A 12,707-nucleotide genomic window follows, 5' to 3' on the forward strand; every position below is an offset into this window, starting at 1 on the left:
ATCTTGATATGATCATGCATAGTAGGAACTTATAGCCTATCCTGTTAAAATTTGGGTAATAAAAAGGTAAATTGCAGAGTTACATTTCAAAACTCTGATTCCACTGCAAAATGAAACATGGCAATCATTCTTCCTCCTCCCACATTTACAGGATCACTTGTTTAGTTGCTTTATGGTATGTGTCCTTCGATAATCCTAATGTATTCGGAAGAAGCTTCTATATGATCTCCTAGTCTGTTTCCTCTTTCACGTTTTAACAGTAAATCACTGGTATGCCATCAGCTATATTTATTGCTATGCCCATTCATAATCAAGCTCTCTTTCCTGGTTCCTTGGAAAAGATGCTATGCCTCTTAGCCTTTTGCAAAGCAATCGGGCAATTTGCCAGTGTTGCATTTTGAAGTACCATTGTTTCTTCTGGCCTATACAAAAGCTTGGTCTTATTTATTACTAATCCTCACCTAAATATGAACATTTAATCCCTTTAGTCTGCTTAGCAAATTTATCAGACTTTAACACTAAACACAGAATGTCATAAATACTTTGTCATTTATTAATTCTGAAATTCAAATATTCCAGCTTGGCTGTGTTGCTTCATGAAGCCTGGCATCATGAGCTGTCTACTGAAAAATATAAATCTAAATCACCTTTGGAGAGTTTTTCCCCCAATGTGGTTTCATTAGTTACTATCTTTTTGTAATGTAGCAATTGAGTGACTAGTCAGCTTTATTACTGTCTTTAATCCTTCTGAATGTGAATCTTTGTCACATGCTGAGTATAGACTCATTTAATATTCGTATGTGTTACAGGTTTGAAAGAAAATTGTTTTACTGAATAACTTACTGTTTTATTGAGCTACTTGAAAGACTGGGAAAATCTGTACTGTAAAAAGATAATGATATCATTTGGATTCATGCTGTGGTATTGAGTAAAATAGGTTTTACTATTTAATTCTTAAAAATCAATCTCAGGTATTTTGTAGCTACCATACTTAAATTGCCATACTTAGAGTTCTACAAAAGATGGCTACTGAAATGCCTCTGTTATAGCTCTGAAATAACAATGAATTTTTAAATTTGCATTTTAAACTGAGCATTCCTTTTTAATACAAATAAATAATTAAATAAATATTAAAGGAGATAAAATGCTGGTAGCATCACTTCCATGCATTTCGTGACAGTACACTACCATATCTGACTATTATATCCAAGTTAAAGAAACTAGTCATAAGAAGCATAATCTTTAAAAAATAAATTTCACAAAAAGCAGGTCAACACTGGAAAAGATCAGATACATAGTGAATGTTAAGTCAGTAATTCTGTGAACTGTTCTATTGGTAAGTGTCAGATCAATGTTTGGCTTTGCAGTCTTATCACCAGTGCTTTTTTTGTAAAAGAAAAAGGTGCCGGAACTCACACATGTCATACAACCCGCCTTGCCTACCCTACAAGGTTCCATCAAAAAAAGGTGCCGGAACTCCGTTCTGGGCGTTCTATGACAAAAAAAGCCCTGCTTATCACCAACTCTGACATGACGTTTCCCCTTTCAGTTCAGAGGGCTCAGAAATCTTGTCTCTTTGGGTATGTCTGAACATTCTGTCTTTTTTACTATTCAATTCTATTATTAGCCTTCAAAGCCATAATGTGCATTTTCTTAGTATTAAGGAAAAGTATTGTGTTTACTAAACAGATTATTTACTTCAAAGCATAGGAAAGCCTTATGCATTTCCCAGACAATCCACAATTTTTAACCCATCTTCTGCTGTTATGCTTTGCAATCCAGGTTCCAGAGAACAAAATGCAAACATCCACCAAAGAAAAACACTTGCAGAGGAAATTGGAGTGATTTCATGCCCCACTAAACTATAAATAAAATTTGCCTGATCAACATTTCACCTTATATGTTTAATAAATTCATATTTGAAACAACTGTATACTGGCATTTGTAGTTCAGAGATTGTTGGAGTGTCATGTTTTTGGTGAGCTCACACTGTAATGCACTGGTCATTGATCATGTAGTGGCAAACCTAACCTAATGGAATAATTAGCGACATTGATACCAACTATCTTAGGCTCACTGATTATTAGTTTTGTGTTAGTAATAGCTACTAGAATAAAGTAGTTTGTGTTCAATATGATTTAATATATCAACTTTATATAAAAAAGTATTATTTATGTTTAATCATTAAAACTATATAAATGATATAGAATATTATGGCTGTTCAATGCCAATTTTTCTAATGAAACTCATTTAGTGTCTACCTTTCTGAGATCAAACTGCAATCTGAAATCAATCACCTACTTCAAGATATCAATGGAACATATAGGGTGAAAAAACTGTAATAAATACAAATCATATTTAGAATTTAGAAGTTTTATACAGGTAATCCCCGAGTTACGAGCGTTCACTTATGCTTGTTCAAAGTTACTAGTGCTTATGAGCAAGTCCCAAAATTACAAATATTGTAGCACCTTTATGAGTGACCACAGTGGCTCTGCAACATTCACCCTGGTTATTCTCTCCTTCTCCACTCACGCCTAGGGTTTCCCTAAGCACTAGGCCTTACTCATCCTGTGAAGATTGAGATCCTTTGCTTTCTTGGCTGCTCCAGGCCTTTGGTGCGTTCGCAAAGAATGGAGGCCTAAAGTAACACAAGATCATGTGAGATCAGTGGGATGTGATCTCATGCTACTGATCTCATGTGATCTCATGGTACTTTAGGCCTCTGTTCTCTGCAACTGAGAATGGAATCGAAGCCAGGGCCTGGATCCAGCAGCCCGATCCAGGTTCCAGATGTGTTTTCTAGGCCACTACCGCTTGGATCTGAGGCTGGGGGACACTTACATAGCCCTCTGGCAGCCCATTTCCAGATGGCAGTGGCCTGGAAAAGGCCTCCAGAGCCTAGATTGGGCCATGGGGAGCACAGAAGTGTTTTCTGGGCTCAGACCTGGGTAGCAGCAGCCTGGAAAAGGCTTCTGGAGCTCGGATCGGCCCACAGGGGGCGTGGAAGAGTCTGACAGCCTCAGATCTGGGTGGCAAAGGCCTGGAAAAGGCCTCCAAAGCCCATATCAGAACACAGGGGGGCTGCAGAAGCATCCCCCTGTCTCAGATCTGAACAACAGCAAAAACCGTGGCAGAGAGGAAAAGTTCTTTTCCAGGTGAGTCCGGTGTGGTAAGAAGGAGGGGGAAGCATGCGGTATCTTAGTGGGTCAGGGAGTCCTTGGGGCCGTCTTCCATCACTAGGCCCTCCATGGCCTTCCCATCCTGAGATCTCAGGTTCGCTTAACGAGCCACATGCATTTTAACAAGCAAGTGAGTGATCTTGTTTGAAGTACAAGATTCATTCTATGAGTTTTCAAGTTACAGGTGGAATGGTCAGGCTCCATTACACTCGTAACTCAAGGACTACCTGAATGCTATTATTACTATTTATTATACTTGTATCTAAATTTCATAATATTTCAAGGCAGTGTCTGTAGCAGTGTTCTCCCATAATGTCACCAAGTCAGTATCTGTGGGAATAAGAAATGAATTAACACAAGGATAATCTTAAAACTGGTACATTGCATTTGTGCCTCTATTAATTAATTAATTAAATTTTTAATATTAATTAAAATATTTGGGGGAATAGAATTTCTATGTTAATAGAGGCACTAATTAATTAATTAATTAGTGCCTCTATTAACACAGAAATTCTATTCCCCAAATGTTTTGCAATATTCTTTCAAAATGAAAAAAGAAAAGAAAAATGTACTATACTCACTTATCTAGGAAGAAATTCCAAAATAGTATAGGAGAAAATATATATACATTGTCAATGGATAAAGGACAGAGAGCTTTATTTTGGTCATTGATTAGACTAGAAAGCATTGCAATTGAACTAAATTTATTTCCTATCCTTTGCAAAATCTCCTAAATTCTAAGTACAATCACCATTAAGAAGTACAGATTTAATTTGTGAAAATATGCTTATTTTAAAAGTAGAGGCAATAAATTCTGGAAACAGTTTTATTACTTTTTCCCAAATGATTAGCTGCAGCAATTTAATTTTTGAAAGACTGTAATAAAATAAAATATATGGGTTATCAAGAGGTGCCGTCTATGGAGTAGGGGGAGAGATACACATTCAATATATTAAGATAAAAACAAATCTTGTTGGCCAGAAAAAAATGACTTATGTTTTCCGCCTTTTTTGTTATGTTTTCTGCCTTTTAAAAAAATAAGCAATTGAAGTTTTCAAGGAAAAGCTTAAATATGAGTGCCTGATAATTTCTGTCAAGAAAAATTGCTGCTAAGAAGAAAGATATTAGAATCTTTTCAGAAGTTGGAGTTAAGGAAAGCAAAATAAAGCATGATTTATTTAATTTATAGAATTTTCATTTTTAATCATTCCTATAAATATTTCTTAGTAATACTTTTATCAAAGAACTACTATTATTAGAGAACTGTGCTCAGCTAAAAACCTTGAAAAGCTTTAGCTGTGCCAGATTCCACCATCTCAAGGACACTGGGAAAAATGTGAAGCCTCCCTAAGAAGTGCCTACAATCAAACCAGTTCCCAAAACATTGAACTCGGATCCTATTGGACATGATGGTCCAGCCATGGAGGGGAGGGACACAAATGAGGAAAATACTTGTAACTTTGCATGGGAATACTCAGACCTTGCCTTGCTTTTGCTGCCACCATTAACCCTTAGTAAAAGAACCTATCATTTCAACCAAATGGAGTCGATGGTCTTTCTTTCCTAGGGACTTAAGTAGGGCAGACTTGACACCATATTAAAAACCAAAATTAATGCCCCCTACGCCATCTAATCCCAGATTATATGTAGTCTATTGCATGATTCTTTGCAACTTTTTACATCTAAACACTAGTTAAAATTTACCTTAAATATATTTGTCTCTAAAATCTTGTTATTCTTAAATTAAGGGTGCCTTCTCCAATGTATTTATTTTCTTTGCAAACTGCTTTTATTTTTATTTATTGATTAATTTTTATGCCACTCATCTTTCCTACAAGATGATATGAAGCAATCAGTTGCCCCAAGGAATTTATGGGATATAACTAGAAATGGGCTGCCAATGCATCAAAGACCACATTTTACAATGTTCCAAAATTGCTAGTACATTTGGTAGCATATTTATCTGTTTGCTTGTTTAATTTATATTAGTTATATTACTTATTAGGCCACATTAGTTGATATTGTAGGATACAAAATGAGTCCAGTCAGTCATGTCTTAAGGGTAGATGGAAACAAAAGAAGAAAGATAGTCTCACACATAACCAGACCTATGTAAGGAAGGGTTTTATAAGTGACAACTAGCACTTTGAATTACACCCAGAACGTTATTTGCATCCAGAACAAATGCCATCCATTTAGCAGACATTTTTATATGTGTAATGTAGTACAGTCATAACTGATCATACAATTGCATTCTAGACTATCTGTAGCTTTGATATGTATTCAAGGACAGCTCCATGTAGAGTGCATTGCAAAATCTTCTTGCATGGTGATTAAGACAGGAGTGAATGTAAAAATGGATATGCAGTTCAGGTAAGGAAGCGAGTTCTGTACCAGTTAGTATCCTATCCATTGTTAGATAAACTGAAGAGACAGTGGGCTAGTGGTATATCTAATCTAATGTCATCTGATCTGATCTAATTACTCTAATCTAATCTAGGTTAGATCAGATCAGATCAGATTAGATTAGACATACCACTAGCCCACTGTCTCTTCAGTTTATCTAACAATGGATAGGATCATAACATCTAGGTTAGATTAGATTAGATTAATTATATTATAATTTTTGGGAAGCAAAGTGAGAGAATATCTGTGGTAACAATCTGTAACAGCGTGTACAAGAAAATGATATTTTGGACAAATCCACAATATGAGAATGTATGAAAAATTGAGCTGATGCTATTCAATATATAAAAAAGAAATTTTAGACAAGGGTTGCAACAAATATCAACTATTTTGGCAGTTGTCCATAAACTGACTATTTTGGAATGATGCTATTGTCTTTAATGTTCTACTTGAAAACTAGTGACGGCTGCTGCAGATGTTTTTCCATCACAATTTTAAGATGGATTTCATTAGAATTTCAGTTTCTTTGAATTAAAGCCAGACATAAACACAGCCACATACATGAATAGAAAGGAATAATTTCATCAGGAGATACACAAAGGCACACATACATACATGTGTATGTGTATGTATACACATACCTATATACACAGATACATATAATGCACATACACATGCACACACATATATGTACACATCTATACATCATCTATCTATCTATCTATCTATCTATCTATCTATCTATCTATCTATCTATCTATCTATCTATCTATCTCCTATCTATTTTTCAAATTTGGAACCAAAGCATTTTGTAACTTTCTGCCTAGATGAATGGCTTTATGTGGTTGATGAGTTGGAACTGGATTGCCTTCCACCCAATGGAGGGTTATGCTTACCTGTTCCCATCTGCTTTTTTGATCCTTAGGCTTATTTTTTTTTTCTACCAAGCTAAGTAAACCTCCAGTCCCATCTTATTATCAATGTGTTTGTTAGACTATAGCAGTTTATGAATGAATGTAATATTATATATGTGTGTGTGTGTGTGTGTGTATACATATATATATATATATATATGTGTGTGTGTGTGTGTGTATACATACACACACACACACACACACACACACACACACACACACACACACACACACACACATATATATATATATATATATATATATATATATATATATATATATATATATATATAGGGACGCGGTGGCTCAGTGGGTTAGGACGCTGAGCTTGTCGATCAGAAGGTCGGCAGTTTGGCGGGTCGAATCCCGAGTGCCGCGTAGCAGAGTGAGCACCTGTTACTCGTCCCAGCTTCTGCCAACCTAGAAGTTCGAAAGCACGTAAAAATGCAAGTAGAAAAATAGGGACCACTGCGGTGGGAAGGTAACAGCGTTCCGTGCACCTTTGGCGTCTAGTCATGCCGGCCACATGACCACAGAGACGTCCTCGGACAAGCGCTGGCTCTTCGGCTTTGAAAAGGACATGTGCACCAGCCCCTAGAGTCGGAAACGACTAGCACGCATGTGCGGGGGAACCTTTACCTTTTTACCTTTATATATATATACACATACATACATATACATACACATACACACACACACACACACACACACACACACACACACACACACACACATATATATATATATATATATATATATATATATATATATATATATATATATGGGTTTTAAGTTAATACCTTGGGTTAATGACATAAATTAACTGTCTCTCAAGGTTCAGTAACACAATCTCAAAACACACATCAATAAACTGAAGTTTTCTTTCTCTACTGTTACATTTGCAGAAAAGGAAAATTCCAGTCATAGCTTTGCTCAGATATTTGTGAAAAGCAACACAGAAAATTTTTCATCAAGAAATTGCTTAAACACCCATTTCTCAGGCAATCCCAGAATGCCTATCTGAGAGCTGCAATTAGCAATGTAGCAATTCTTTAGCCAGGTGCCCCACAAGCTTCCTAGATGGTTTAGGGCAATCCAGAACCAATTAATCAATGCCAAGCTACATAGTGATTTATTACTTGGTACCTTGCTCTGCATCTTATTATTTTGACTGAAATGATGACATAGAGATCATTAGGGGAAAAATGAGTGAGATTGTGAAAATATTTTAAAAATTCTGTCTTGAGACTGAAACTAAATATGAATAACCATCAGTATCAAAATATGAATTATGTTCTAACAATTTGACTAAAATAATTTTTTATCTGATGCAAGATCCTTTAAATTAGTGGCTTGTAATGTGACTTCAGTTCAGTAATGAAAAACTGAATAGATCTACAACCAATAACTGAGAAGACTATATTCACCAACCTGGCAAACTGAAAACAAGCAGATAATATGTTACATTTAAAGACCCTAGATAGGAAAATATGTCGGCTATAATAAGAATTTCCTAATGTTAGGTTAATAAAATAAATTATATTCATAATAAGTTCTATAATAATATACAACATTCAGAAATAATTAACAAACTAGAGTTTACAATTCACATATTATAAGGAAGATTGTATAAATTGGTTTCCATATACTGCATATAAAATTGAAAAGTTCATAGAAAATAATAGCATATCATTTATTGAAACTTTCTCCCACACATCCATCTCTCTCTCTCCTCTCTCTCTCTCTCTCTCTCTCTCTCTCTCTCTCTCTCTCTCTCTCTCTCTCTATTGTCTATTATTTATCATCTGTCATCTATGTATCATCTCAGGATATATAGATCAATTAGCTCATTCTAATGATGTACAACTCCCTAATACATAATTAGCATTAAAACAATATTTATCAGATTTTAAAACAAAATTATGCATAACAACATATGATTGGTACAGTTATTTAGAAGATTAAAACCCTTCACTTTTCAGGAGGGATAGTTGTAGCAAATCAGCCCCAATGGTTTTATATAAATATTAGGTATTCACTAATTTCCTGAAGGTAAAAGGGGACAGTTTTCATATATCAGAGCAGCTATTATTTCAGGGGGGCAGCAACTATGAAGCTAAATGTCTAATGCCCCTAAAGATGGCACTTTCTGATCAAGATCAATACAAAGAACATATTCTACCAAGGTGTGCAAATGTTACTAGGACAAAGCTAATAAACAATACTAAATGAAAATAAAGCAGCCCAGTAAATAACCAGGCCCTGAATCATGAAGGCTTTAAAGGTGACAACCAGCATCTTGAATAATATCTAGAACATACCTGGCAACTAGTGTAGTTTTTGGAGTAGAGGCATTAAATGAGTCCATCAAGGTGCACCTATATACAAAAGATTGTTGTTTCTTAATTGAGAAAGCTTAATGTGTTTTGAGGCAAGAGTAATGTCTCATGCCCATTATAAAATTCATGAGAAATGCTTAACTGTAGCATAATCATTGTAAATAAACTTAGATATAGGCTTATGATAAAATAAACACAAATACATCCCAAGCATGAAGATTTATCTTTATCAATTAGCAGAATACAATATTATCCATTTTGATCTTGTATATAAACCTGGTATATGATGGGCAAGGAATGGAAGTGACATGATGTCACTGTAGTAAGTAAATCTGAAACTTTTCATTAATGTGTTGTTGCTGTTTTGTTTTGAATTGGTGGGTATTTAAATAAGTTCCACTAACTGCAAATTGGTACCTGGTAGTATCAGATGCCCATCCATACTTTAGATCAGAGTTTCCCAACCTTGGCAATGTTAAGACAAATGGACTTCAACTCCCAGAATTCCCCAGCCAGCCATGCTGGCTGGGGAATTCTGGGAGATGAAGTCCAGCCATCTAAACATTGCCAAGGTTGGAAAACCCTGCTTTAGATACTAAAGATTAGGACTAAAACAATTCCAGGATTGTAAAAACATTGAAACATTGAAGATTGTTGAAAAGGAATTGGATAGTGTATGTCTTACCTTCTTGTGCATGGTACATAGAACTTTATATTCCTATGTAATAGTTTCAATTTATCCCTTATTCTGGTCATTAATAATTTCAAACAGGCATTCAGAGTTGCCAGTGTACATGGAAATTTTACAGTGAAATAGACTTGGGCACTGTCAGCATCATGGCAACACCCACCTTCAAATTTCCTGATTATATTTCTCAGTGGTTTTCTGTAGATAATGAAAAGCTTTGGAAGCTGAATGGAGCTGTGACAGAAATCAGATAAGAACACCCTCAGCTATTCCTTTGATGTTTAAGGAATGTAACAAATATAACAAATATTTAAAGAAATAATTCCCATTTGCCCTTTGCTTAGAGTTTTAAAAATTGTCTTTATGGGGATTTTACTCAGATCTCTTTGTAGGCATGGGGGAATAACAAGATTATAGTGAAAAATTATTCTTCCATTCAAAATAAAAGTAAGTTGTTAATTTAATTTGATACAATTTTCTGACTAGATATGCACTGTCAGTATGTATATATTAAAATCAAATGGTTCTAAGGCAGTTCATACTTAATCTTAGATGCATTTTGTTTCACTTATTTCAACTTATATGGCTGCCACCTCAAATTCATGACTCTGGATGGTTAACAACAATTGAAAACTGTATAAAAATACAGAACAATATAAAAACCTGCACTACTACCATCAACAGCCAAGGTAAAAAAAAACAAAAAAAGAGACTCCATAAGATTAATACTGCCTGCACTTGGCCACCCATCTGCATCCTCAAGGTAGTGACAAAACCACATGTATAAAACCCTGCAAAAAGCCAGCATATTTGGGCATGATCTGAGAGAAACAGTCCCTCGAATTTCCTTGGAATCCATATAGTCATGTGACTAACTTGTTATAAGAGCATGTTTGGACATAAGTAGTAATTCCTTATTTTGGGGGAATAAATGCAGTTAATATAAGGCTGAGTTTTGCAGTAGCATAACAAGTCTAAAATATTGGTGTTATTGGTATCTATTTATATGAGATTTTGAAGCTTGCTTGACTGTTTCTACCAGATCTCTGTTTTCTTGCAGAGAACCGGGGGTGGGGGCTCTCTCATCAATGGTTTTGTTTTTATAAAAACCTCAGGGTCATGTGTGAATATATCCTTTGGAATTGATGAACCAGGGTTTCTGGCTTAGAACTCAGGCATATGTCTTTTCCACCTAAAGGATGCATTTTTGTTTTTTTAAAAAAATAAATAAAATCTAATGGTTACAAGAAAGTCTGTGATGATACATACATTCATGCCCCTAAAGGGATGAGGCTTTATTTTCTACTGTGTAATACAAGTCGTCATAGTCTGGTCTCTTTTCAGATCATATAAATAGTTTAGCCATTTACCGCAAGTTGCTTAGCCCTTATCTTTAAATAAAATAGGAAAAAAAAACATCACTGATGGTTTCTGGACAAAGACTAATTTTGGCTTGCATGCTATAGTTGACTCCGCTAGTTAAGTAAAACATTCATTCACTGCTGTTTTATTCAGTAAGCAATTATTAGATAAAACATACTCTAGAAGCATGTATGACTCCCACAAACCTAGAGAATGAAATAAGAGAGTTGATTCCAACCTACTTTGGGGAAATTGGCTTAGGATTCCATAGCATTAACCATTCAAACAAAGAGTTCTTTTTATATCCCCCAGCATCACCTCATGACACTGACTTCCTCTCATACCTGAGATAGCTTAAAGTTTCCCTTCTCTGGACCAATGATGCAATTTATTGTGTTTCAGCAGCCACTTGGCTGCTGATATGGCTAGGAATAGTAATACCCCAGTTCCTACTGGGCACCGTAGGCTGCTGGAAATCCACTTAAATATCTCCATTTGCTCTGTACCACTTCCTTCCAATTTGCTTCAGGCTGCAGGAAAGGCCACTTGACTTTTGTAGATGCACCACTCTGTATAGTTGTAACTGAGTCCTAGTGGACAATCACTTAAATATGAGCCAGCAGTTAAATATGAGTCTGCAGCTGCCAAAAAAGCCAACACAGTGGTAGGCTGCATTAATAGAGACATAGAATCAAGATCACATGAAGTATTAATACCACTTTATAACACCTCAGTAAGGCACATGGAATATTGCATCCAGTTTTTGTCCCCACAATATGAAAAAAGATGTTGAGATTCTAGGAAGAGTGCAGAGAAGAGCAACAAAGATTATTAGAGGACTAGAGGATAAAACATATGAATGGTTGCAGGAATTGGGTATGTCTAATTTAATGAAAAGAAAGAGTAGGGATGATATGATAGCAGTATTCCAATATCTAAGGGGCTGCCAAAAAGAAGATAGGGTCAACCTATTTTCCAAAGCACCTGAAGGCAGGATAAGAAGCAATGGATGGAAACTAATCAAGGAGAGAAGCAACCTAGAACTAAGGAGAAATTCCTGACAGTTAGAACAATTAACCAATGGAACGACTTGCCTCCAGAAGTTGTGAAGGCTCACAACCAGGGTTAGACTGGAGGTTAGAAGATTTCCAAGGTACCTTTGAACTGTTATTCTGTTCTGTGTAATGACTAATCAGTTATTATTGATGCACTTGTCAAATCTTATGAGAGCTTCTCATAAAGATACATTTAGCACTGTTTCAAAAGCATACTAGTCCTATGCTTCCCAGAAGTTCAACTTAAACTCCGAAAATTAGTCAAGCTGACCAATTATGGGTTGCTAGCTGTGTCACCGTCGGATTTCACTGGATCTACTAATAGCATTACATCACTTTTTAAAAAGTGTTTTTATTATATTACTCCCTTGTAAGAATTCAAACATGATTGCTAGTAGTGCCTTGACCAGGGAAGGCTGCTAGAGCTACCTTCACACAGATGCAGTTTTTATTTATTTAGTATATTTATTTATCAAATTTAGATACAGCACATCTCACTTTCAAAATGACTCTGAAGCCTTTATTCTAAAAGCATAAAAACCATATAAAGATACACTGATAAAAAGAGAAAGGTGAAAACGAGAGTAAGTGAAAGGGAAAAGGAAGCGGCTTCAAAGCACTAATAATCCCAAAGGTTGAGATGATGAGAATCGGGAGAGACACATCTTCAAACTCCTTCAAAAGGCCAGGAGAGTGTGGTCCTGTCTCACGTCTGGGAGAAGGATATTTCAGAGGACAGGGACAATGGCAGAGAAAGCTCT

The 12,707-nt window shown here is 35.6% G+C and overlaps 1 protein-coding gene across 1 annotated transcript in view; it reads right to left on the reverse strand.

Moving 5' to 3' along the window:
* Positions 1-3,444: 3,444 nt before the first annotated feature.
* ROBO2 (roundabout guidance receptor 2) overlaps positions 3,445-12,707 on the reverse strand; it is a gene marked incomplete at both ends in the record, with an annotated part of 380,266 nt that continues 371,003 nt past the window's right edge. The window contains one exon of the mRNA XM_083362547.1: positions 3,445-3,512. Within this exon, the coding sequence (XP_083218673.1) occupies positions 3,445-3,512 (68 nt within the window). The remainder of the gene's footprint in view (positions 3,513-12,707) is intronic.

The sequence above is a fragment of the Vipera ursinii genome (assembly GCF_947247035.1).
Source record: "Vipera ursinii genome assembly, chromosome: 4".
Lineage (NCBI taxonomy): Eukaryota > Metazoa > Chordata > Lepidosauria > Squamata > Viperidae > Vipera > Vipera ursinii.